The sequence below is a fragment of the Drosophila melanogaster genome, chromosome 3R (assembly GCF_000001215.4).
Source record: "Drosophila melanogaster chromosome 3R".
Taxonomy (NCBI): Eukaryota; Metazoa; Arthropoda; class Insecta; order Diptera; family Drosophilidae; genus Drosophila; species Drosophila melanogaster.
Window position 1 is genome coordinate 7,223,169 of NT_033777.3, and position 26,602 is coordinate 7,249,770.

Here is a 26,602-nt window from a genome sequence, read left to right on the forward strand (position 1 = left end):
TAATATAAACTGTCCACTGTCAACTCTTCAGCTGTCTCCCCTGTGCTCCATTGTCTGGCGGCTGGCCAGAAAATAGAAGCCGAGAAACAAGCCAAGAAACGCCCCAAGTCAAAAAGTCGTCACTGCGAGCATTTCGAATCTTTAATTTGCGATTTTGTTTGTTATGCCTTCCACGAGCGATCGAGCCATCGACCAACTCTTCACTGACGATTCACCGGCCCATTCCCGATCCACTTCCCTGCTTCCAGTCCAAAAGCCCTACAAGTGCTTCCCCTTCCTTATTAAAGGCTAATGGATTTCCAAACTGTCATCTTGCTGATTGTCGGAAATCGATTCGATTGCTTGCAATTTATGGAATACAATTTTAAGGAGGCTAATCCTGTTAGCTGTCATATGAGTTGAGGGCTTGCAAATATTACGTATACGCAATGATGTATATGTATAAAGAGATACACATACATATCAACATGGAAAGGAAATCGTTAAAGTTAATAATAATACTTAACTTAAATTGTGTAATTAGTTTACAGGAACACTAAGGAGGTTCTGTATAAATGATGACATCGCATAACCTCAACTTTGCCGCACTTTTGTGCATACAGCTTAAATCCAAAATGTACTCAAAACATTTTCTAATAATTTTTGACTATTTTATACCAATACTTATGCTAAACTGAATAGCTATATATAATTGTATTAATTTCTTTTTTCTCCAGAATTGAAAACAGATATTCGCCAAAAAAAACCCTCTTTAATATTAAGCAGACGTTATAGACACATTTCACACATATGATGCGCTGATTAAATTCCTAAGATAGAAGCTACGAACACAACATTTACATGGTCTTAACAGAAATGTTAAGCTTTTCTTCTGCCGATCTGGCCCTGTTAAATTCATCGGCACCCGAAGATTTGTGCTCCTCTCTTCGGTCTTTGAACGCCCCTCTCGAGATCGCGGCGATCAGCTGATCGCTGGACCGGTCGCAAAGACGCCCTGCTTTTGTTTTACTTTGTAGCTGCTTTTGGATTGGGGCCACTCTTCGGGCTTCTTTGGGAATTGAGGAAGATGTGGAAGCGATCTTCGTGAAGCGGTAGGTTCGTCCGGTTCGGCGGCGATGAGTGGTTTTGCTTTTTCTGTCTTTGCGCTGGCTTTGCGAGCGTTTTCGCTAAACAGAGCTCGAGTCTGCGGGCCGCTCAGCTACTAAAGTTGGACGCCGCATTTGCCAATTGAAACATTCAAATGTGAATATCGTACGGGTGAAGACGTCTTCTGTTCGTCTGGCTCTGGCTCTTACTGTATTTTCAACCAATCTGATGTGATAAATTTAAGAAAAATAAAGTGCTTTTTGTGCCAAAACTTCAAACTCTTGAGATCTTAGATAACGTTTACGTAATTTTAAAGGAGCAAAACATTTTTTAAAAGGACGCTTGTGATTCAATATTTAATATTAATTAAAAAGGATCTATTGTGAAGTTTTCAAGAATCAAGGATTTAAGCCCACGAACAAGGGAGCAAAATCACTTCGAGCTTGAGTCTGCAATCAAATATTCAATATCCAATTTGTTTATTTGTTAACATTCATATGAACTTGTCCCAAATCGGTTACCTTTTTCCTTTGAGATTACCAAACGGTAGTTTCGCCCTAATGACGTCTTTATAGTGCAGACATTGAGCAGCTTGAAGTGATTTTGTGCTACTACCGAAAACATCAACTGAATCGTGATTTCTGTGCATTACCACCTGATCCCTCTCTAGCCCATAACAAATAATAAACCGAATAATCGAGCATAGTGAGACAACATAAATAACAATAACGAATAATATGCAACAATCTAAGTAATATTCACAAGAAGCCCGAAACAACAAAACGCTACGAATAAAACCCAGTCGGAGAGCGGAAAACTTTGTCATAAATAAGTTTACGGCAAAACCTCCATATTACTTCAATCACGAAACTGAAAGCAAAAAAGGAAGCTGTGGTAGATTGAGTTGCTGCCACAGTTTTTAACCTGACTTACCTGAGTGTTTCTGCTCCACAAACTGACATTCAGAGCATTGCCAATGATGTTGATGCCGCTTAAAGGTGAGTGAGCGCATTCTGCGTCTGAGAATACCTAGATGGGGATTTCGACAGCTTGGCAGATCGACAGCTGAATCGCTTTTAATAAAATGCCAAACGCATTCCGTACGCATGAATGGATAAAAAACGCATATGTGTGCACCATCTGTTGCCTTTCACTAGGCATCATCTTACTTAGATTTATGGCATGCATTTTCCACATAATTTTATTACCACTTTTAGTCTGTCAGTATGCCAAGATGCAGGTAAAGTTTCAATGTATTGGCTGCATAATGAAGAGGTTATTTAATGGAGGCTCTTGTAGGTTATGCAAATAGCATTTTTACTACTTCAAAACAAATAATAATAAAAGAACACATTTAAATAATTGTCGAGGCCTAGAAGTAATTAATATAAGTTCTTTACTGAGTAAAAAGACTATTTCATTTGGTAGTATCGATTTAAAATTTTAAAACCTTAGATTGGTTTTTTTTGGTTTGGATTTAAATCGTCGCTTTTTATAAAATTCTTATTTTCAAATATATTTCTTATTTCCTGTTATCTATGTGTTTTTTGTTGTATTAGCTGCGATCTGCAGCCGTTTATTAATCCATTAAAACCAATAACCTAATCAAGTTGGCTCTTGAGAAGATTCAAAGTCACGACCATTAAAGAATTAGCATTACCTTTGCTTCTTGCATTATTGCTGATCAATGTAAAAATTAATTGGTTCTTGCCAAATTAGACGATGAGCAATTTTAATAAATCTTCAATATGCCCGAGGTGAATTTTGGCTGATGATTAATTTGCAAATTGCTGGCTTGCTTAGATAAATAGATAGATACGGCAATTAAAAGCCTCTGAACCGCTGGCATGCATTTAATTTTTTGTTTTTTAGGTTTTCTAATTTTTACTGCATAAATTTAGTGTTGCAAAATTTGCAACCGCAATTGTTGTCTCGACTTGGCATTGTTATTAACGAATCTAAGATAATGCTTGCGGCTCTGAGCACACAGTTCAAGGATAAACGGCAGCGGTAGCTGCTCGGCTAAGAATAAACCCTTGGGAGGGGGCTGGGCCAAAAAAAGACAAATGAAAAACAACTATTCGCAGCTGCAACATTTTTGTGTTAGATAATTTCGATTGCTGCTCAGCCCGTGATTACTGGGTGAGCAACTCGGCCAGAGGGCCGCAGAAAGTAGTGCAGGAATTGGGAAATGCGCCTTAAATGTCAAGAGGTGCCACAGTTTCTTATTTTCTTCTACAATGCAGCCTCGTGGCGCAAATGAACAAAGGAAAGGCTGGCGAAGAGAAAAGACAAATTTAGGCCAAATGTGTGACTTAACGTCTTTCACATCGCCACACACCCACACACTTAGAGGCGGCTGGAGAGAAGATGGGGGAGGTCTGCTTTTGTTTTATGTGGCAGGAGGTTAAAGTTGACTGGGGAGACGAGCCGAAGGCAGGCGAGCACAAAAATAAAGCAAGCCGGCTGCCCCAAATGTAACAAAATGCTACAATATAATTTTGCCCGTTGTTGTCTGCAGATGGCCAGATAAAAGTTCAAAATGAGAGTGTTGTTGTTAGGGTCTTAACCGGGGTCTAGTCTGGTCTGGCCAAGTTGGTCTGCTCTGGACAACTCTGGTCTGGTCTGGCCTGGCCCGGTCTGCTCATTAACGTTGCCAGCGAAAGAAATGGCAAATAAATTAAAAAGTCATTCAAGCAACAATACCCAACAGGAGGATTCCCCTACAGCAACCGGGGCAGCGTTGTCTCTAATAGCTGTAGTCGTGTAGCCTGCATCCTATTCAAGTGTTGATGCGTTAACTGGTGCTGCGTGCGCATCGCTGAAAAGCCAATGAGCCGCATCTGAGAGATACGAGTAAAAGTATCTAGCGATTCCTTGTAGACAAAACAAACAACCTCACAATTGTTGCCGCTCTAAGATGCTATGCTGATGTTGTTTTTGCGGCCTGTCTTCAGTGATTAATGAAGTGTAAATAATGTTCATGTTTTGTATTTTTTCTTTAACAAATTCAAGATTTCAGCGTATTCTATGCGGTCTGAAGTTTATATTACGATTCGTAATTTTCTTGTTAGTTTTTACTATGTCCATTTGAGGGGCTTATTTTGGCAGCTGCAAAAAATGAAAGACTTTGACAACGAACTTGCAACGAGAAAAAACCCGAACTAAAAAGGCCACTTTTTTAGACGTTATTGTCAGCTCGCAAAATGTCAGTCGAGTGCACTTGAGCAATAAAAAGCCCATTTGTAAATTTTTTTCGTGAACAAATAGAAAAGAAAAACCAACGAACTTGAACTTTTCAAAGGAATTGTGTGAATTTTGCAACGGTACTTTGCTGAATGTGCTGAAGTGTTAAAATAAAATTATATCTTTAACTCAAGCGCTTACACAGCTACAATTTATCAAATTCATGCTACATCAAGCATTTCCCTAATAATAGTTATTTATCGGAATGCGTAAAGTGTTCAATTACGTAAAGACTTAAAATATGATCATTATATTCCTTCGCCGGCTAAATGCCAGCAGTTCATCAAGACCACGTGCGTTGCGAATTGCGTAGCGTTCGTCAGTCTTTAATGGACCCCATCCGCATCCACATCCACCCAGATATAGCCATAGCCGTTTCTAAATGTCAGGCCAAGATGCTGACCTCCATGGCATGACATGCTACGTTTAGACCATTTTAGGGCCGCCAGTTGAATGGCTTTTTGATCTGCATGCTCTAAGGTGAACTTCATGGAGAATAAGTTTCCAAGTTAGACAGTAAGTTGCTGCACATAAACATTTTATTATTTAGCATTAAGCACCTTTTGGAAGCTAAACAAATTAGATCGTATTTACTTGGGAGCATCTTTTTTAATTACGAGTTCGCTTTGGTGCGAGCAGTCGAAGTGAAGTTTGGTTTTAATAGCTAATAATCTTTATTATCATATGTATCATTTGGTAAACAATAAAAAATGAGCAATGCTTTTTCAGTCACAAAGCCGCAGAACAAGTTTCGCGAAGCGCTTTCTTTCTACGCATATTGTATTTATCTAAGTTTTGATATCTGGCTAATTTATTCGAGATTTTACAGTTGCTTGAAAACCTGATTCTGGAATCTTTGAGTCACTTCTGTGTTTGTTTACGTCTTTGGCAGGATCTAATTCGAGCGAGTGATATCATGTGGCTCGCGCTAAGGATGCCCATTTATTCTTCGCGATCACCACTAAAAAACTGGTTATCGGCTAGCTTTTGATTCATAAAACAGCATATAAAATATGAAGACACTTATGAGATTTTTCAAGAGGTGTCTGACAAGGCTAAAATATAAAAGTTGCGTTCTCACAAAGGTGTTGGGCAATACATTTTTAATCGAAAATAGTTCCCACTGGTATTTCGCCACTAAAAGTACTTTGGCAGTGCCTTTAGTTTTACCAACAAATATAAACCGGAATACAGAGTCAATAATCATCATATAGACACTACTTAGGTAGGCAACACTCACAAATTGGTATCAATATCAAACACTGATTGAATTCAAACAGCGGGCAGCCAATTAGAGACGCCTACCTTACATGTTTACCATTAAAAACCAATACAATAAATCAAAACAGAAACCAATTTGGAATTTAATTCCTCAACATCATTTGATATGTTCAAGCACAATCGAGCGCGGCAATCGAGGCAACCAAATGACAAGAGCTTTCAACAGTCATAATCATGTTTGCTGCCCCAAAACAACGCGGGAAAAAAACTTTAAAATTTTTAATACTTGTCGCTTAAAGCCGCGCGCTTCGAAATGGCAAAAAGAAGCAATAGCAACAAAAGCATTTTTTTTAGTCGTTCCAAAGTCAAGTTCGTTGCCTAAGTCTTTTGTTTAAAGTTCGAAGGGAAGCCTCTAGAATCGTGTTCAGCTATGAACTAATCCTAATGCGACTCATATTACGTTTTCTGACTATAAGCAAACAAAAATGTAATTTTCCTGGTAATTTCCGCTTGAACTTTTTCATTTTCCGCCACTGGCACACTAAACGAACAACGAAATCATAACAAAATCCAAATCAAAAGTGACTTTCATTTACGCGGCGTCAGGCAAACAAGAAACAATTACTCCGAACAATAAGCAACTAATTCGCATCTCGGTTGCTGTAGGCCAACAACACACATGTGCACGATGTGAGTGCATGAAGATGGGTGCAAGTTGAAGCAATCACAAAAAGACCAACTCGACGAGGAAAAGCACGGCGAAGAAAAGCATCAAATCCCCACTGACTCAGATAAAAGTGGCCATTGTTGTTGGCTGTAATTAAGTCGGGAGATGATTATTTAACCAGGTGACATAAATACATGGGTCTCTGATAACAAACGTTGACCCAAATATGCGTAATCTACAAATCGAGCCAAACAAAAGAACGAATTCGACGTGCAACAATTTCATCTGTGGCAACTACCGACGACGTCAACAGCAATTACTTATTAATTGCCGCTCGACTTGGCTTGCTAGTTGTTGGTGTTTGGTGCTACTGGTTTTCTGCTGCAATTGTTGCCGGCGTGTCTGATACCGCCCGGGCTGTCATAAATTGCGCTTTGCAGCTCGAGTCCCGTATGTTGCCTCATAGCAATTGGAACTGGCTGAGCGGCGTTTTCAATTGTTATCTTTTGATATTTTTGGCTATTAGGGAAAACTCGGCACATCCTACAGAAAGTTATATATCTTCTCGGTGACAACTCTATTGTTATGTGAGCACTGGCGGGCGATTAATTTCCGCATGTGTGCCTTCAATCGATGACACAGCGCGAATTGTCGGACTTGGAGGTGGCAATACAGGAATTGGGAGATTGGCAACATAGCTATAGCGAACCGGATTGGGCTCTGTTCATCTTCAGGCGAAGATAATATATCGTATTTTTTTGTAATACTTTCACAAAAACCAAATGGGATGCATAATTGCAACCAGTTTTCTGTAAGTTTAGAGTATCAATTTAATTATATGGCAATCATGTTCCCAAATATTTTCAAGTTAATTTTCGTTGTGTTTGTTATCTGTTCTCTGAATTTCCGACCGACGACCAAAATATTTTTTTAAAATACTTTCTCGAAGTAAAAAATAAATTGGGTTCATTGAAACGTGTTTTCATCAAATTTTTTGAGTCTCAATTTAAGGTACTGATGTTCATTAAACATTTATTTAACGCTTATCGGCATTGGGGGATGTTCTGTATATGAATCCGCCTTGTTTACTCCATTTTAAATCAAGTTTTTTGCTAAATTCTTTTGTTTCGAAGAATGCTAAATCTGGTTGACATTTATTGAATATATTTTTTATGGCCCAGAATAGTCATTAAACTGATGCCAATATAAAACAAGATTAGGGATTTTAATAGACCATTATTGCTCCGTTTGTCCATTAAAGCTAGATTTAATTGGCTAGAAGATATTTGATGTGCATTAAAGAATCGAATTATAAATTCCGATTTAAATTCTGAGAGACCCGAATTCGCATTAAGTAGCTATAGTATAGCTTCCGTCAAAGGGACCAACTCCTCGGCATGGCGTTGTAACCCGAAACTCTGCAATTACCTTGGCGTCATTAATGATATAATGCTAGTTAAGCATAGTGTGAGCGCTACTCTCGTTATTACAATAGCTTGATATGGCATTCTTCTGCTGAGCAAACAACAAAAATATTTTTAACCAATAATTAAGTAGCATCAAACACCGCCCACTTGAACATTTGGAACTGCTTGAAAATGACTACGAAATGGGCCAGCCACTAGCATCGGCGGGATGCCGATGGCAGATCCCGTCCCGCGGCAGCTCTTGCATGAAAAATTGCTGGGGCGCAACGCAAATAGCCGAGCTTCACCGAAAAAAATAAATATCATCTACCCATTTGGCGCTAAATGTTTTTCGCTGCCTTACAAATCGCCAGCAATTTGCTGGGCCCAAACAAATTGAGTTCCCTTTAAGCCTAGGCACATGAATGCGCTCGAAACTCCGACTCGCCCTCAATGGACCAAGTGTGAAGCAGTTGACAGGCGGCTGCCACGAAGCGTCAAAGTGACTTCTGCTCTGCCTCCGACCGCCAGGGTATTTCGGTTCTTTTTTCGTCTCATTCTCGCCCCAAAGCCACACAAATTGCTAATGAGTGGTCCACACAAAAACGCTGTACGGAAATGCACAAGAATTTTTGGGCAAAAAGCGGCCGAAAATTGTATCAGAGGCGGAAAAAGCAGCATGCAGCAGCGCCAGCAGCCAAAATGATTGCATTTGACCTCAAAATCTATTAGCACGTCGAACTCTGGCGGCTATGAAATGCAACTGACGCAGAGCCCCTTCGGGCGAACTGGGGCCCAAAAACTGTGAGGTTGCCGCAAGAGTAACAACATCAGTGGAAATAATTGCTACCACACTAATGTCTGGGTGCATCAGCGACACGTAGGTCAATGCATCTGCATATGCATCAGCATCAGCATCGCGCCAGAAGCATCATCAGACGCAGCCGCAGTCTGGTTGGCTATCTTGAATCTCTGGGGCTACGATTTTTAAAAAATGCTTAACAAAAAGTCTGGTTGTTGCAAAATTTACATGCCTTGTCCGACGCACATTAACACTTGGGTTTTTTTTTGCCGTTGGTTCCTTGTGCTTCGGTGATTTGGGGATAACTAAATAGTTTGTGATTAATTGTTGGCCAAACAAAATGTCACCGGGTACATGTTGTGTCATAAATTCATCGTGCGATCTGTGAATGATGAATTGTTTACCAAAACAAATATATTTCAAACTCAAATCAAGTAATACATTTTTCACTTGAGCTGGCTGAAATCACTTTGATATATGTACGTTTAAGCTGCACCGGTCCCGACCCATTTTTCAAAGCACATCTGTCATTCAAAGCGGAGGTGCAGGTACCCGAACGGACAGCAATAAATATTTATTCGGTAATCCAATTATGAGTTTTTGTACCATCCCGCAAAATTATTCAAATATGAAAACGCACATCATTCAGATGATTTATGGGTCAGAAAAGCGCGAGAAACAAGGGAAATAAGTCCCAAAATGCCCAGCACAATGGGGCTTTTTTTATGGGCTATCCCGAAAAGTTATCTTCATAGCTCGGATGTGCCAATATAAGATATGGTTTTAATTGCCCGCCTCGTAAGAGATTTAGAAACAACAAAGAGACCAACAAATGATGCTTGCCAAATCTGTTGTTTAATAAATAAACAAAATGCTCAAAAGCACTTTCAAAACATTTGCCTGGGAACCACAGTCAGAGCCAAGTGATTTGCTCGGCTAAGACTCTTATGCATTTATAATGACATTTTTCACACAGTTCATCTTAAAAAGGCCAGGCCAAAAAAACTATACGTAGACATTTGAAATGTTTAACATGTTAATTAGGGGTTGTTTTAATTCAGCTTTGGGTTAAGTTTAAATGGTATGACGGAATGTATGTATAGCAGCATGTAAGTAGCATTCTGGTGATTAATTGATAGAAATTTGCATACCATTTGCTGAACTCGGAGACGAACAAATGAAAAAAAAAAAAAACAAAACAAATGACTTAGACAGGAAACTGGAATACGTACTGTTAAATCAAGTAGGTATAACATATACTTTAAAAAATAAAACACGGGATTCCCAGAACGTTCAAGTTACTCCTTAAGGTCTTCGTGACTCGGTAGCTTATTCCCAAGGATGCCAATGGCTTTTGGCGTCGGCAGACAATTTCTCTCCCACCATTAACCAAATGACCAGCATATCCATACACACCTGCCTGGCACTCCCAATCGCGCTGAGCAAACAAAAAGTGGCAATCAAGTTTTAGATTTTCCTTAGTCTGCTGTATTAACCGTGGGGGCTTCGATTGAAGATGCGCTGGCTTTATGCAATTTTTCCCAACAGGAATGGCCGGCAAGGCGAGTCAGCCGTTTCATAATGAGTATCGGTAAAGGTGAAATTTTTCCTTTACTTCTCTTGCACACGAGCTTCAAATAATATTAAACAAATCCCATTTATTCATGATCGCTGACGGAGAAGGCCACACAAGAGCCAGTGCAAGGCAGACGGGCAGATAAGCCGCCGCAATCCAACAGCGCGAACAGCCAAAACAAATAAATCAAATCTTCAAATAACACGTATACGACATGTGGTCGACGGGGAAAAGGCAGCAGAAGCAGCAGCTTGCCTTAGTTTCTATGCTCTGTGTTTCAACACTTTGCCACAACACAATGCGGCAAAAAGCGCAAAAACAACAACAGCAACAAAAAAAGCTGCGGAAAAAACAAATGCTTCCTTCATGTCAGCTCAGCAACCGTAAAGGTTAAGCGGCAACTTGACAAAAAGGTTAAAACGATTTAACAGACATTTGGCTGCAATGCGAGGAGTGTGCCCCTCGAAAATCCCCATCCCACTTGAGTCTGCAAAAGCGACCCGGGCAATCGCTGGATGCATCGATCCTTGACAGATCCATCTAAACACCCCTCGCGAGCTCTCCGGATTCCCGTCTCCCCTGCGACACGTACATGTGTTGAAGGCGGAACTAAATTTTGATTGCGGAGACCCTCGGCAAAGCGCGGAAAATGCAACCTCAGCCTTAAGTAGTTAACTGGCGCTAGCTTATTATTATTTTATTTTTTCTCTCTATTATTTTGTGCTGACACAACACCTGCTCTTACCATCGCGTTGACATTTTTTGTTGCCCCCATGATAATGATTTGGCGGCGAAACTTCCTTATTCGTCATTGTTGCCGTTGAACACTTTCCAGCCACACTTTTGCCACCTAGATGATTGAATTTCTTGCGTTGCTTTCTTATGATTTATTGTGCAAACGACTTGATTAATATCATCCAATGAATCCGTCGAGAGGAATTGGCGGCCAAGAAATATAATTTATCGACGAAGCTTATTCATTAAAAGGAACTTATAAATACGACCATTAGATGAATTCTCGGATGAACCAAACCAAATTCGACCTTCGCAAAACTAATCGCCACTTAAAGCAATTCAATTCGATTTGGCAAAGCCTTGACAATGACAAACTCTTGATTCGTGTAATTGCAAGTCGAGAATCGTGAATTGAAATTAAAATTTGTGCAGACGGCTAGAGGCACTCTTGAACTTTTACAGATCGCTTGGCTAATCGACTTAATTTACAATTTTTATTAAATTTTAATGCCAAGCCTGTGCATGCTATTACTAAAGTGACTGCTGCAATTTCATTTTGTTTACCAACATTACGCTATTTTGACGAAATTAAATTTAGGTGTGAGAATATTTTGTGCAAACAGCCACTGGGAGCCGAGAACCCCGCCAAGGCAATCAACAAATTTAAATACAAAAAGCAATTTCGGCAATCAAAGAATCCAGCAGACAATGCATAAAAGCAGAATCTTCGCTGTCTTAAACAACTGCAGCTAACTTCAATTTAAATTTATGTTCGCATCGAATGAAATTTCGAGACTCTGTTCGATTTTGCATTGTTATTGAATATAGCCGCATTACGTAAAGAAAACAGATCTATTGTCTTGACGTTTGGGTAATTACCCGAACCATTGAAAATGATTTAATTGAAAGAGTGTCGCCGGGCAGGCCGGTTGGAGCTGATCTCTCTGTGACTCTTGCTGGTGTCTCCCCCAGTTTTGATATTGTTTGCTGTTGTGCAAATTAAAACAATTATCTAAAATTATGCAAAGTACGCAGAAACTACAAACACTACAGTAACTACGGGAAAAGCAGCGACAACAGCTGCAAAATTGAGCTGACGGAAGCGAACGACTAACGTATACCTATAGCGAAGTGAATGTCTTGGGGAACTGACTGACTGTCTCACTGCCTCACTGACTGACTGACTGACTGCCTGAATGACTGACTGACTAACTGAATAACTCCTGGCCGGCGCCTGACATCTGTTCCTGGGCAGCCGCAAGCCCAATCGGATTTTGGCTGGGTTAGCCTAAAATGTAATAATTTATTGCGCATACACCCCGTGGTACACGGAACTCGTTGCGAATCTGCATATTCAACTCTCTGCTCCTCTCAAAATATCTACGAGTATATTTGGCGACCAGATATATCTAACGATCTGCCGTAAATTTCTGCATGCGTTTGTGGGCGTCTACCGATTATGCAATCGCTGAGAGCCTTCTGCGCTTTGTTTGTTTTCTTCGGCGCATTGACAACTCTCCTCCGCCGATTTGTGCAAGCCCAGAGTACATTTATTATTATTTCTGCCGCTGTTTTCGTATAATTTCCATTACCCAATAAGGCGCCTTGTTGTGTGTACGTGTTTTCGACAATAATTATTTTTCCGTTTCTCTCATCCCTATATTTTGGAGTCTCCCACAATCTTGTGCAATAAATATTCATAATTTTGTTAACTAGCTAAACATTTGTATCTTTGCTTCCCTCTTTCAGGCAATTCCAAATACAAAATGCGGTGTACGCAGCTCAACTTGTTGTGCGGTAAGTTGATAAGTTCAAGAGGTCACAACTGAAAAAATAGCATATTTAATCAGAGATTTTTCATCCCTCTATTCTTCCATCTTAGAAAACCTGTAAATTGAATGATGTATTTTATATTTTTAGATCAATATATTTGATTGTCCATTTAAATAATTGGGCAAATAAAAAGCATTCTTCGAGTTGGCAACATCCTTGACCTTGTCAGCTCATAATTTTCCCATCATAGATCACCGACTAACGGTTGATGGCTGTGCGTGTGCCGCAAAGCGTGGGCGGCAAAGCGGCCGAGATTGCGTTAATGCCCCTTTGTCTTGGCCAGGTTGCGTGAGCCATCTTCATTTGCTGACTTGACGTGCGACAAAAAAAAGTTCCAACACACAGTTCAGATTCGGATTTAGATTAAATGTGACTTTGATTTGAATTAATGGATCGGCCAAGTCGGCAGAGGGCCTGGGAAATGCAATTTATAACGGCTCATTAGGACGGGCGTGTTGGCCGAGACCCAGATGGCAAGTGGGCATAAGTGACAGCTCATCTCGCGGCCGAATAAAACCAACAATGGCCGGCAATCTTCTTTGGGCCTTTCGGTCTTTGAGTAATTACGCGTCCATCGACAGCACCTCTCAATTAAGTTGGCAGACCATCCCGCTGCGAGGGGCACGAACCCAATCGAATTGATCGGACAGTTCCGAAATTGATGCGCGTACAACGTGGCGTATGGTTGATGAGGCGGCCGTTCGAATTTGAGCTCGCTTGCCAATCAGCGGGCACAAATTATGGGCAATTGTTTAATTTGAATAAGGCAGCGATAGCTATAGCAATAGCAATAGCAACACCGACACCCGCGACCAAATTTTCAGTGGGTCTTCTCCGATGATTCACTTAATCGCTGTGATTATGCAGCAAGTGGGCCTTGAATCTTGTGGCTATTTTGGTTATTCAATAACCCTCTGCGGCTGACATCTTCCTCTGCCGGCCGCCACTTAAGACGTAGTTCATCATGACTTTTTTATTTCTGTGTCTTTCTTTAATTGTTTTTATGCTTTAAAATTTAATTATTGCATTTCGAGGGGGCCTGAGGTCAGTCACTTCCAGCTAGTCCCAGTCCCAGTAGCCAACTCTTGCATAATTTGGCAATGTCTGCCATCCAAGTTAAGTGGAAAAGTCAAGGTCTGTGGACTCACCAGCAACAAGGCATTCTAATTGCACAGAAGAATCGAAACCTGAAGAGCGGTTTGGCCAAACACGGCTAGAGAATTCACGGTAAAATGGCCAACCGAATGTATTCATAAAGAAAATAATTGCACGAAAAGCTGCATTAAAAGAATTCCTTTTTGTTATAAGATCGTGCGTTCCAGCTTTAAATTGAGCATAGTATCATTGTATAGAAGTGTAGTTGGGGCTGAAAAAGATTGGGTATTTTTGTGAAATGTTATTTTAAATATGTATATATTTTTACATAAAAAGCATTCAAGTAATCAACATTGTTTTAATAAAACTACTATTTATAAATCATTGCAGCTTTAATTGTACTGGTAATCCTTGGCTATACAAGCGCAGAATCAAAGGTATGTGGAATTGAACTTCCAGTTGAGCATAAGTCTAACATCACTTTTGATTGATAGTATCGAACTCCAGCCCGGATTTTAGCTAAGCAAACGGGAGCTACTCAATTCGAGGAGGAACGCTATGAGGCCCATACGAACTGCAATGAACACAAGCACCACTTAAAGAAGCGTGCTTCTGATGAGGATGTTGATTACGAGGTGTACCAAGGAGTTGTTGGGCGACCGGGCATCGACTTTCCCATCTACCCACGAATTCCGAAGACCTCGTTCAGTTGCCGTTCATATGGCAACGGCTACTTTGCCGACATGGAAACCGATTGTCAGGTAAAATAATAAGTATGCCAAAATAATGTGTAAACTTAACTAACTCTTCATATCTCCATAGGTCTTTCATATCTGTGAGGAGGGCCGTAAGATCTCGTTTCTCTGCCCTAATGGCACGATCTTTCAGCAGAGCGAGCTCACCTGCGACTGGTGGTTTAAGGTCAACTGTCTGGGATCCTCGGGCTATTACGCAGAGAGTGCAGAGATCCTCAACAAGCAGCGAGTGCATCGCGTGCGTCCTTCTGTTCCCGTGCAGGGATTTAATATCGTGGGCGGTGGGCTTAACATTAAACCCAAAGTCACCCCAGTTGCTGGACAGGGAAGGTCTGCTGCACCGCGAGCCAATCCGGACAGACGTATCGATTCCACGGAAGATGTGCCCGCCTCAGTGGAGAGTGTGGACTTTGATGATGTGTCTGGTGAGAAGCAGCGCAAGGTTCTACCCAGCATCGATAACAATAGTAACGATCAAGAGAGTCAGATTACTGCGGAAAGCTCGTCATTTGTTAGCGGTTCCGGCAAGCGGAGAACCAATAAGGAGAGCAACCCGAATCGTAACGATGACATCACGGTCCTAAAACCTGCACGTCTCAGGACACCGGTTGCCACCCAGGAAAGGGGAGTCTCCACTGAAAGAGCACGAAATGGACAGCGAGGACAGCATCGTTACAGTGGAAGTGAGGAACACAGCAAGGAGAGGGAAAGGCCCACCCCCGGCCAATCCAAGGAAAAGCCCGAGTTCTTTGAAGCTCATTCTACCCGATCAGTGCCACAAACCACAGCTCACTATTCCACCGGGAGCCATTCCACCGTACGTCGTCTTGAGCCCAGCAAATCCACGCCATTCTACACTCCCACTGTGCCCAGTTTGGTAAAGTCGAAGAGCACCGAGGGCAAATTAAACTACATCAAGGGTGGTCATGTGGCCACAACACCCAATCCTCACAGATTCGGAAGTGCCAGCTCAGGTATTTTTATTGAATCCTCTGTGGCTCCAAAGGTCAAGCCCACCGCTAGCGCCAGCATCGAACTAGACAGCACCTTCAAGCCGGTCATCATTGGCATGCGCCATCACTATGATGTGGCCAGTTCCGGCGAGTTCCGACCCCCGTCGAAGTCCACCGAGAGTCGGGATTATCTGCCAACTACACCTTCACCATCGGCCGCTAGTAGCGGTCCAACTTATTTGCCCATGAGTGGAAAGTCGCCAAGAGTGAATACCGGCGGTGCAGCTGGAGAGGATGTCTTGTTGTTCGCCCCCAATCCTGTAAAAGAAGAGTCTGTTTTCCGCAATGTTCAGGATATGCTGAAAACAATGAATCTCTTGAAGGATCAGTTCGAGGACGTGGAGCTAAATGCTGCGGCGGCAGCTCCCGCTAGAGTTGGCCTAGAGATTCCACCTTCCTCCGGTCCAGATGCCCTGGTTTCATTTGCCAAATACTTTGCACAAGAGCACAATGAAACTATTAATTCCCTGAGTAAGAAGGATAAGTCGGAGAAGGTAGACAAAACTGGTGTTCAAACCAAGCTATCCGTGAAGCCACCACTTCCAACTATCAAGCCATCGGACACCACTGCTCTACTAACCACCTCGGAGAATCCTCCAGCCATTAGTGACAATGCGGACGATATCAAGAAGAGTCTTCTGAGTGATACTACCGTGAAGAAGTACAGCAATCTGTTTGGACTGAAGTCGGCCCAAGGTCGTGGTGCTGGCGAGTCGGATATTAGTTCGGGCTTACTCTCTAATCAGACCAACGGAACCCAATCAGAAGCGGGATCGAAATACCAGCAGTACCCGCAGATAGGCAGCACTGGATCCACCATTGGCGCACTGGCGGAGAAACCCGAAACTCGAAAGATCGCTCAAATCTTCTCCAACGCTTTGTCCAGCTATCTTGATAACCCAGCTACTTTCCGTGCGGAACTGGCTGCCCGAGCTCGCCCTACGGAGCCACCAAGTACTCCCAACTTTAAGCCCGTGACCACAACGGATCCGTCGCTCTTCAGTGATGGAACTGCCAAGTATTATCTGCCCACCAAGGGATTGCCGGACGCGACCACCCCCACACCGAACAGCATTGCAGCGGAAATAAACCATAAATTCGATTCTACTCTGGCCCCAGAGTTCTCCACCACCACTGAGCTGTACGAAGGTAGCACGAATCGCGGCCTTGAGTTCTCTGGGGAGCTTTCGCCGCCAAGTCAGGATTCCGGAGAGGAGTTTCTGCAGCAACAGCAAACGCAATCGTTTGTAAAGTCTCGCAACGATCTGCTCAAGGATGCTAGACCTCAAAAGCTAGTTACGACCCACAAGCCCACTGAGCATCCGTGGGCACTCAAGTCGCAAACGGACTTCCTCGATCCCCTAACCATCAACGATGGTCTGATGAAGGAGCAAAGAACTTCCACTAGCAGTTCCACAACCTCCACCTCTACAACAGCATCACCATTTGCCTACAGGGTGACCACACCCACGCCATCTCGCTACGAGTGGGAGGACATCTTCCGTAGCTACGACATTCCCAGGGACGCACTGCCTTCCAGTAGTGGGCTGCAGAGGATTGCCAATAAGTTGTTCGGTGGCCTCAACGAACAGGAGGCACTGCACCTGCGCAACGTCATGGCAAAAGCGGAGCACGATCGCCAGGTACTAAGTCTGCTGCTGCTGCTCATCCAGACCTGCGATGACCACAATGGCAAGGCGCTGGAAAGGAGCCGTAAGCACCTGCTAAACGCACTAATCGATATTGATAGCAAAACACATGCTGGAGGCAAGACCTCCAGGCAGAGATTGACCACCACCACCAACCGCATCCCAGTGACCACATTCCGACGTGGTGGCGCCGCCGCAGCCGAATACTTCACCAGTACCACGCCTGGCTATACGACAACCACGGATCTGCCCACCACGACAGGGTTGGGGGCAGGCAGCTACGAGGAGACCACCAAGTTCGAGATACGCGTCGAGGATCTGGAGGAGGCCACGACGACGACGGCCCCTCTACTGGAGGTCAACTCGGACCGCAGGGCCCTGGAGCTGCTCAAGTCATTATATTCGCTGGCGTCCAAGTTCAGCAGCAGGCGATAGAGCGAGGACGGTGGCGGTTCCTAGACCTTGCGAGTTAATGCCTAACTTTAGTCAACTCCACTTCCCCCTCTTCAATTCAGTTTGAATTTCTTTAATCTAAAACATCCTATAACTATTTGGATTCTGAACCAGTTACTTGTTAATCGACTTCGTTTAGCCAATGCAATTGCGCAATTAGTTTGTAAATATGTAATCGAAATACTCGACGATGAGAGCCCTGAAATACTCCCACGCCCAAAACAGGCATAGACTTGGTTGTTCCTGATGCCCAGCCAAGCAGTTTCCGTTTAAGTTTAATCGAGAGTTGTATTAAATTAGTTTCTTACTGCTTAGTCTTAACGAACGAGAACACTTTCCAACCAGAGTATCCAGTAGGAGCGATCTATTTGAACCATCTGTACGTCTTGATGTCTGTTTGTAAATATTTATTTAAACTTAATAAAGTACATATAAAAATAAATGAAAAGATAAGCGTAATACTTTGGAGATGGGTGATGAATGGTTATTGGCCAGCTAACTGATTAAACTATTACTACTGCCACTTAGCTGGCCTCTCAATAAGTCTGCTTGGTTAATCCCAACAGCCCAACAGAGACTCTGCGATCGCCTTGACATAAATCCATTGGCTTTTGCGTTTTCCAGCTCTAATATAAATCTTTGGTAAGGTCAGGCCGATCATGTAATCAGTCGAAATTTAAATATTTTTACCATAGCTGTTGAATGCATTTGCAAGAAAATCGAATTTCCCACTCGCAAGGACAAGTAGAATCAGATTGCAATTACATTGCACTTGAAATGGCTATTATATTGAATTGATCAACGTATACGTAACTTATATTACGTATACGTCATGTAGGGTCTCGCTGATATATGAATTCTGATAACTGGCCGCAGTCCCCGAACAATGGATAATCCAGCGTCGTAAATCTGCCAAAGCGCAAGCAGCACACACTAACTGACGAACTGTCGTTGGTCTTTGGGGCAGCTGCCACATAAATATGGTAAAGATGCCGCATCCAAGTCGCGCTTTCAAATTCGTATATATTTCTAAGATCGTTCTGAGCTTGCCCGCAGTAACTTCCCAAGTTTTGGACAGTTCACAGGTCGCCGGTCGAAAAGGATAAGCCGAATATTAGACTCGGATAAGCTCGTCCGCTCGGAATCTCCTGCTGCATGATGCAAGTGCCCCTGCAACGCTGTTCGTGCGTCTTGGCAGGTGAGTTGGCCAACCAGTCGGCGCTGACCCAGACCCAACCCACTGCGGCGCGTAACTCAACAGTGACGAGCGATCGGCTGTACGGCCCATCATTCCGATCACTATTAGCACTTCCTTTGTAGGGGCGTCTGTCTGTCTAAGTTTTTGCTGCCTTGCATATTTACGAGGCATGCGTCTTGCCTTTGGCCCACCGGCTGCCGCAATTCTTGCAAGCCAATTGATGTTGCAGTGCGTTATTTCAGCAACTGGCACAGTGTATGCAACTCAATTCACAATGAAGAGATTAACCAAAATATAAAATTAAGAAACATATTGAATCTTCTAAATGAATCAAGCAACAGCATTTACAATTGTGCACTAAACATTTTCGAAAAAAATTGTTTCTAGTTTGTATGCTTAAAGTATAGTTAATTTGATAAATGCCCCGATTGTCTGTAAATGCAATAGTGAAGCTTTTGACCACTGTGCCCCCGATGTAGGAGTAGGAAGCTGAAAAATAAAGATCGCGGTGCAGAACCATCTAAGCCGCGCTATCAGCTCCCAGAATCACAACGTACTTGGCCTTAATAGGGGCTGCGAAACTCTTCGCTGCCATCGCCATCGATGGCTGCCAGGGCGTTCATTTCGATTTGGTGCGTCGCCAGTTCCACAGCTCGGAGCAGATCTTCGCCAGATTCCACGGACGGTTAGAAAGCGTTAATGTTGGCCCGTCTCTTTATTCCAGTTTTGGTGTTGCTCTGGAGTGGCGGATTAGCCCAGTTGCAAGTCCAGGTAAGCTATAAGGAGATTCTCTTTTCTTAACTGTAATCCGCGCTTTTATAGGCTCAAAGTGGATACAACTATGGGCGTCCCGAGGTAGCCAATGTAGGAGGAGCCACAGCTGGTGGTCGCTTGACACCTGCACCATATCCAACAGCACCAGCCCTGCCACTTACTCCCGCTCCGGCTCCTACTGCATATGGAGCAGGCTTGTTTCCCTCACCCGCTGTTGGATTTACGCCAAGTGGACAGGCTACCACTGCTTTTGGAGCACCCGCCATTGTAGGAGCCACAAACCCCGTTAACCCACCGAGAAGAACTTCATCTGGCGGATTATCTACCCCATCATCTCGCAGTGGACCCTATGGACCGCAGGCTTCGCAGTATGGAGGTACTCCCGGTGGATCTCCAATCCGAGTTGCTAGTGGAACGGGAGACAGCGGGGACTACAACGATTCCGATGGAGACTACTCGGCCATTCCGGGTGTTCCTGGAGTGGATTATCCTATTTATGCCCAGGTGCCGCGCACCAACTTTGACTGTGCGCAACAGCCCCTACCCGGCTATTATGCGGACATAGAGGCCCAATGCCAGGTGTTCCATATCTGTGCCCTCAACCGGACCTACTCCTTCCTGTGTCCCAATGGCACAGTCTTCAGCCAGGAGACATTAGTCTGTGTGTGGTGGAACCAGTACGACTGCGTTTCGGCGCCCAGCTTATATGCGAACAATGCCTATATCTATGATTACTCCGAGAGAAGTGGCTCCAATCTGAGAACATCGAATACCAACAACGTCTACCGTCCGGCCGCTTCTTCCTCGGCTGCCTTCGGGGCACCTCTGGCCACGACTGGAACACTTCGAGCCACCGGAGTGTCTCAGGTTGCTGGATATAACTCCGGCCGGGGGTCCTATCCTTCAGCCACGCCCACCCCAACCGCTCAGCCCCAAAGCCCGTATGGCGCTGGGGCTGTCCTTCGTCCCGCCATTGTCCCGAGCACTGGAGCCAATCGATTACCGCCATCGGGAGCTGCTGTCGGGCTTCTGGCCACTGCCGCCGGAGCTCTTCCCGAGAGTTCAGTGGCTGGATTCGGGCAACAGCAGTCGGGCGGGAATAGAGAGTATCTGCCACCAGCTAGCGTTGGACAACAGCGACAACGAGGAGGCACCAATGCATAGGTAGCGAATGAAAAATTCTGGCGAACCCCTGGGACTTGTACCCGGTTATATGACACTACTCTTAGTGACTCTAGACTTAGCCTCTATATAGAATGTTAGGAGCTCCAAACATAATAACTTGTAAAAATCCCATTAATTGAAATATATTACAGAGAAGTTCTAAGCAAATGAATGGTTTCATGTTTTAAAACCAACTCGCACCTTTCTGATTTAACAACAAATTTGTTCGATTATTATCTGGCTAATCAAATCCTGGTATCACACTTGGTATTCTCTTCCTTTAACTGAGAACGTATTTGGAAGAATGTTTAATATTGGGAAACAAGTTGGGTATTGTTTAAAAATTGCATTTCTTTCCACACTATTCCGCAGTCATTATAACTCTACTTCAATCTTCAAATTTTTCTTTATTGAAGTGCACTGAAAAAATCAATTTGTAAGGTTTGTTTATCCTTCGTCTGTGAAACTTTTCCTTGCTGCAGCAGTTTTCCGTACTCCTGTTTGAAGTCCGAGCGAATATATAAGTGTTTGCCCCTTTTTAGTTTTGGTTGACCCGCTTTTGGCAGCGGTATTGTCGGATTGAAAGCCATCTGAGTGCTGTCGAATTGCGTAAACAGCTCGTGGGAGGTACTAAGGAAAGTAATAATTGTTAGAGTCACATATGTAGTTGCCGTCTTATTACATACAGTTTGCCAATTTCCGTGGGCAAAGCTCCCTCGCCCGTTGCTGGCACTCCATGAGCAATGTGAACGGCCATCCGTCGCACCGTGGGATGATAGTGACGTGCCAGAAGCGCAAGCTCATACAGCGCTGTGCTTGCTGCGTTACAGTACTCAGGATCGTCCAGTTCGGGATCGTAACGACCAGAGCCTATCGTAGTGTCTGTATCCAATAGGTTGTCAAGCACAGAAGTGAGCTGGAAGGTTTGTTTTATTGTGCCAAGCGTGGCCAGGGTGCCATTATGGAGCAGATGCAGACTTCCAGTAAGCAAGCGTTTCATGAAGGCCATTAGACGCTGCTGGCTCATATTGCGACGACGCTTTACGAGCACCTCATCCAAAGTTCGCAAAATAATGGCGAAGTCATCGTGATTTTTGCCTGCCTGCACCGCCAGCATATTTCGGTAAAAGTGCTGGTAGAATCGGATGGGGTCGATGTTTAGCACCTCACCCTGGCCGGAAAGGATAACGAATATGGTCTGAACACAGTGCAATCGCTCCCGGTAGCCCAGCTCGTCTTGGTCCTCTAGAATGCGGTTGAGCACATCGATTAGATCGGAGAAGAAGTCCAAATTAATGACGTGCGCAAACCTAAAAATCATCCTCTATATTTAAAATTCCAGGAAAGAGATTTACAATAACCACTCACTCTGCCAATCCTTCTAGAATAGCGCTCAGCACGCGGGAGGTGGGATCGTTCTTAAGCACGCGGAAGTAAATGGTAAACACCATCTTTATGATCTCGGTGAGCTTCTGATGCTTTGCTTGCTTGTTTTCCTCGGCACGGGTTTCCTCTAGTTCTCTGTTAACCTCGGTGAGCTTCTTACGTCTTTTGCGCTCTTTCTTGGACAAGCTTAGTAAGCGTTGACGATGCGACTCAAGCTTCTTTTGCTTTAGCTCATTCTCCTTTTCGGCATCTAGGTTTACGTTCTTGATTTTAAGGCCCATCAGACAGGTGATGCACTCCACATGAACATTGTTCTGCTTCGTTTTGATCAAGTGATTGATGCGTCGCACTATAAAAAGAGTCATTTCTAACCGTTTGTCGTTGGAAAAGACTGTGCGGAAGCACTGATGGACCGCCGTTCGCATCTCTGCATAATTGCAATTCAGCATATACACCAGAAGCTGGGCAATGTTTTGAACGTAGTTAAAGTATGGATGTGCCACAAGCAAGTCACACATGCACTGTACTGCCACGGTGGCCAACTTCACAGTCTGAGGCGTCCTTAGACCACCTCTCCTGTTAACTTGCGCTGTGATCTGTTCCAGTTTCTGCAGGAACTTTTTAAACTGTTGAAGCAAGGCGTTTTCAAAGGTTACACGATCAAGAGTGGCCTTGCGAAGCGTCTGCATCTTGGTGTCGACCTGACCCACTCGATACTCGGGCAAGATATCTTTGAATATCTCGGTGACAGAGATTATGGCCAGCTTTCTGACGGCCATTAGGTTGGCCTGTCGACTGGCTGGGTTGATTTCGTCCATGAGTTCGTACAGAGCATGAAAGTTGCGCATCTTATCCTCTGGCTTTTCGAGCAGCCCGGAACAAATGATTCCAATGCGATACTTCTGGCGTTCGATCTCCTGCTGCCGGGCAATAAGTAGATCCGTGGTAGAGATAAGTTTTTGGACGGGAGCGGCGGTGGCGGCCTCGACATCATTGACCACATCGTCATCGCTGTCCTCATACTCCGTATCACCGTCTTCCTCGGAATCATCCTCCTCTTCTTCTTCATTCTTCTTTTTCTGCTTGGGCTTAGGTATGTAATCCACCTCTGTCGTACGGGTGATAATCTGACCATCCCTGGACTTGATTGGCAGCAAATCCAACTTTATTTTTTGCGCGTCCTGCTCTTTTTTCGTGTCAGAGGCATAGGCCCTTTCCAAGCCGATGGATTGTCCTTGGTCAGGATCATTCTCGCCGGTCGTCTTGGCCTTTCGCTTGCGTTTGTTAGCCTGGAGCAGGGCAAGATCATCGCCATCCAGCATGTCCGCAACGTTTTCAAGCATCTCATCGTCGCCATCCTCGTTGTCTTCCTCGAGCGGATCCAAGCCCAGGGAGGCCAATTTGTTGTGCTTTTTACGCTGTGCTAAGTTGTCCCGCTTTCTCGCCTTTTGGGAGAATATATTCTGACCCTGTTCGCGCTTCGATTTCAGTTGGTCGCGCTTTTGCTTCTGTTTTTGTTGCTGCTGCTTAGAAAGCGGTGTTTTTTTCGACTTCAGGTGAGCAGCCCGCTTGACCGAGCTGATTTTGACCTTTTTCTACAATGATTTGGATTAGAATAAGCATTAAATAATTTTACTTTCCACTTACAGTTCCCATTGCACCCGTTTTAGTCAACTAATAGTTAATTTTCACAAATGTTGCCTTCTGAATGGGACGAGCACATGGAACGCCAACGGAACTGTCCACTCGTCAGCGGAGCGCAACAGCTGCTCAGAAGCGGATAGTATTTTGTTTAGTATCTTACATGCGCTTACTTAAAATACTTTGTTTTTGAAGAAATAAGTAAATGACACAAACTGGCTGTTTTTTTTATCACTAAACAGAACCAATACTATAAAATACAATTTTCGGAACTCAATCTTCATAGCAGAGATATCATTGTTATTATAAATTATCGAAATAATGCTGTAGATAACTATGCAATGGTCACACTTAAGTGAGAAGTGTAAACAAAACAAACAGATGTCTGACGAGGAGGAGGATTATATGTCCGACAAATTCCTGGTTGGGTGAGATTACACTCACACCTAACTAACAACCAACCACCTTATGAAAAACTCTCATCCTTCCCTCATTAGTCTGCAAGATGTCCGACCGAGTTTGGTGCACAATCGCGGCAGAAAGCGGCAGATTGAAGTCGAGTCCAAGAAAGATGAGCTGAAGAAGCGCCAACGGGAGACAGCAGCTTCTTCCGGGAACGTAGACAATGTTCGCCTTCAACAGTCCCTCAACAAACCAATTTCCGCCGACAACAAAGGATTCCAGCTACTGGCCAAGATGGGCTACAAAGCCGGTTCTGGGTTGGGCATAACTTCGGATGCTCGTACTGAACCCGTGGGGATAACTATAAAGAGCGGTCGTGGAGGACTTGGGCGCGAGGCAGCCGTTGCAGAGTTGGCCCTCAAGCGGCAGAAGTTGCGGAGGGCACATCTCCTAAACAAGGCCGGCATTAAAAGCGACGAGGAAGTCAGTACAGAGGCTTATAGGAGGCGCGCGACCCATAAAGCGGAGGAGCGAAAATTACAGTATGACATAAAACGGTGCCAGCAGACCTGCGAATCGTTGGATCTTAAGTCCGCTATCACAGAACCAGATCTCGATTTCTTTTGGCCACCTAAACCAAAAGATGAAGATGAATCACAGAGCGACGCCGACGATCCTGAAGTCGAGGTGCCACCTAAGCAAGAACCATACAGTCCCTCGGAGCAATTAGAACTCCTCACTGGCTACCTGCGCACAGCCTATTGCTTCTGCTATTGGTGTGGGACCCATTACGATGACGCCGAAGATCTGGGCTCCAACTGTCCAGGACTCACTCGTGACGAACACTAGCTCCAATCAATAAAATAAAATAAAAAAACTAGCTTGATTGCTTACACATAATTTCATAAAATCAGCAGGTTTAAAATATTTTACAATAAGTAGTCAAAAAACAGTAAGCGGTGTATCTGGTTTGGAGGAATGTCTATAAATGAGTTGTAATCCAGTTAGTGGGAGCTACAAGCGACCCTCCAGTTTCTGTATCAGATCGTGGGTCCTTTCGATAACACTAAACACGAATGGCCGTTCCATTGGATCTGTTCGCAGCATGTACTTAATTAATTCGTGCATGTCCTAGACAAATATTTGGAATTAGTTTCCTTTACAATATAAAAAAAAGGTTTATTACCTCTGTGTAAATTGAATCCTCTGGAATGTTTATGTTCCCACTGAGCACAGCCAAAGCCACGCTGTCACCTCGCTCGTAGATGGGATCGTAGGGTGAATTAAAGTAGCACATTGCATAGAGCACACAGCCAAGACTCTGAAAGAGGGAAATGTTAAGGAAGAACTTCAATAACGCTCTCTTGGATCTGCTTTACCCATATGTCAGTGCGCTCGTCAATTGTGCAATATGTTTTCACGGTAAATAACTCTGGAGCCCGGTAGACAATGGAGCTCCTCTCCTCGGCTTCGTCCTGCAAGCGCTGAGCATCCGTCTGGCCCACAATCTGCAGTCGGGCTTCTGTCATTGACCCGAGATCCACAATAATTGGCTCAAAAGAGTCCGACAGGCAGATGTTGGCCGTTTTTAGATCTCGGTGGGCCAGAGGCACCGGCATTGCCTCGTGGATGGCCTTCAATCCCTCGCAGACGCCCAGAAAGATTTGCAGGATCTGGGCCTCGGGCATGTGGTCCTGTTTCCGCGATCGCAGCTGAAGGTGGTCCGCAAGAGATCCGTGCTTGTAATAGGGAAGCACAATGAACAAGGTGCTCGTTGTGTTTATAACTATGTCCGCCTGGCCCTTCAGCTCGTAATCCACTACCCGGATCACGTTTTCCGAGTCAATTTTTCGACAGTTTTCGATTTCTCGCAGAGCTATATTCTGATCATCGATGCTGTGGCAGGTGATGCGCTTTATCGCATAGCTACGTCGCGTGGAGGCGTTTTCCCCAAGGTCGATTAGACTGAAGCCCCTGTTTAAACACTCAGATTAGATATATCAGAGGAGATAGTGGGAAAAATGTGGTACAAACCCCGTCGCCAGCCTTTCGCGGATTGTGTATCGAGATCCGTTTATGTTCAGGGTCTCCTTGCGGCAACTAAAGAGGCAGCCGCGTTTCATGATCAGCGTCCATCCTATACTCTGCATTTTTCTTAAATTATGCTATGTACTTCACAACTTTAAGCTTAACAACTAGTTCAATTCACATACAAAATCTAAATAGAAAACACAAAGCTGAAGTGGAATGTTTATACTGGAACGAATTTATGAAGTTCGGTGATTTTTAACCATATTTGTAAGATTCTATATTAACTTTAACTTTAAAAACTAGGCACTTTCGTATTATTTTTACGATTTTAGTTTCTTGACGTATTAATAAATTAATATTTATTTTGATTCCTTGGTGTATAGATTAAAGGAATTCAAGATTCTGTCATCGCATAATCGCAATTTCACTGCACTCCAAACAGCTGATTCGAAGACAGGGCGGTCATATT

General features: G+C 43.8%; 5 protein-coding genes across 7 annotated transcripts; 3 read left to right on the forward strand and 2 right to left on the reverse strand.

Annotated features, from left to right (window-relative positions):
- Positions 1-1,245: 1,245 nt before the first annotated feature.
- Positions 1,246-17,970, forward strand: thw (thawb). Its single transcript, NM_001104229.3, has 6 exons — positions 1,246-1,296; positions 1,757-2,084; positions 12,489-12,536; positions 14,058-14,104; positions 14,162-14,428; positions 14,490-17,970. Exons 2-6 carry the CDS (start codon positions 2,063-2,065, stop codon positions 17,517-17,519), a joined length of 3,414 nt encoding a protein of 1,137 aa, NP_001097699.2. The 5' UTR covers positions 1,246-1,296; positions 1,757-2,062; the 3' UTR covers positions 17,520-17,970.
- A 621-nt stretch (positions 17,971-18,591) lies between these two features.
- CG14607 (uncharacterized protein) lies at positions 18,592-20,838 on the forward strand. The gene is made up of 3 exons (NM_141452.2): positions 18,592-18,735; positions 19,460-19,506; positions 19,558-20,838. Exons 1-3 carry the CDS (start codon positions 18,693-18,695, stop codon positions 20,671-20,673), a joined length of 1,206 nt encoding a protein of 401 aa, NP_649709.2. The 5' UTR covers positions 18,592-18,692; the 3' UTR covers positions 20,674-20,838.
- A 225-nt stretch (positions 20,839-21,063) lies between these two features.
- Positions 21,064-23,801, reverse strand: Noc3 (Nucleolar complex protein 3). Its single transcript, NM_141453.5, has 4 exons — positions 23,707-23,801; positions 22,042-23,654; positions 21,360-21,983; positions 21,064-21,303 (listed from the first exon to the last, which is right to left on the reverse strand). Exons 1-4 carry the CDS (start codon positions 23,713-23,715, stop codon positions 21,081-21,083), a joined length of 2,469 nt encoding a protein of 822 aa, NP_649710.1. The 5' UTR covers positions 23,716-23,801; the 3' UTR covers positions 21,064-21,080.
- Positions 23,802-23,921: 120 nt separating this feature from the next.
- CG10053 (uncharacterized protein) lies at positions 23,922-24,972 on the forward strand. Of its 2 annotated transcripts, none has more exons than NM_001300277.1 (2): positions 23,922-24,128; positions 24,198-24,972. In NM_001300277.1, the coding sequence occupies exons 1-2, from the start codon at positions 24,082-24,084 to the stop codon at positions 24,949-24,951; spliced, it is 801 nt and encodes a 266-aa protein (NP_001287206.1). In that variant the 5' UTR covers positions 23,922-24,081; the 3' UTR covers positions 24,952-24,972. The 2 variants fall into 2 exon arrangements, with proteins under 2 accessions (NP_001287206.1, NP_649711.1); NM_141454.3 differs by having other exon boundaries at positions 24,048-24,128.
- Positions 24,973-24,982: 10 nt separating this feature from the next.
- CG1227 (uncharacterized protein) lies at positions 24,983-26,570 on the reverse strand. 2 transcript variants are annotated; one of them, NM_141455.4, is made up of 4 exons: positions 26,137-26,570; positions 25,482-26,076; positions 25,289-25,423; positions 24,983-25,233 (listed from the first exon to the last, which is right to left on the reverse strand). In NM_141455.4, exons 1-4 carry the CDS (start codon positions 26,250-26,252, stop codon positions 25,117-25,119), a joined length of 963 nt encoding a protein of 320 aa, NP_649712.1. In that variant the 5' UTR covers positions 26,253-26,570; the 3' UTR covers positions 24,983-25,116. The 2 variants fall into 2 exon arrangements, with proteins under 2 accessions (NP_649712.1, NP_001287207.1); NM_001300278.1 differs by having other exon boundaries at positions 26,137-26,329.
- Between the last annotated feature and the right edge of the window lie 32 nt (positions 26,571-26,602).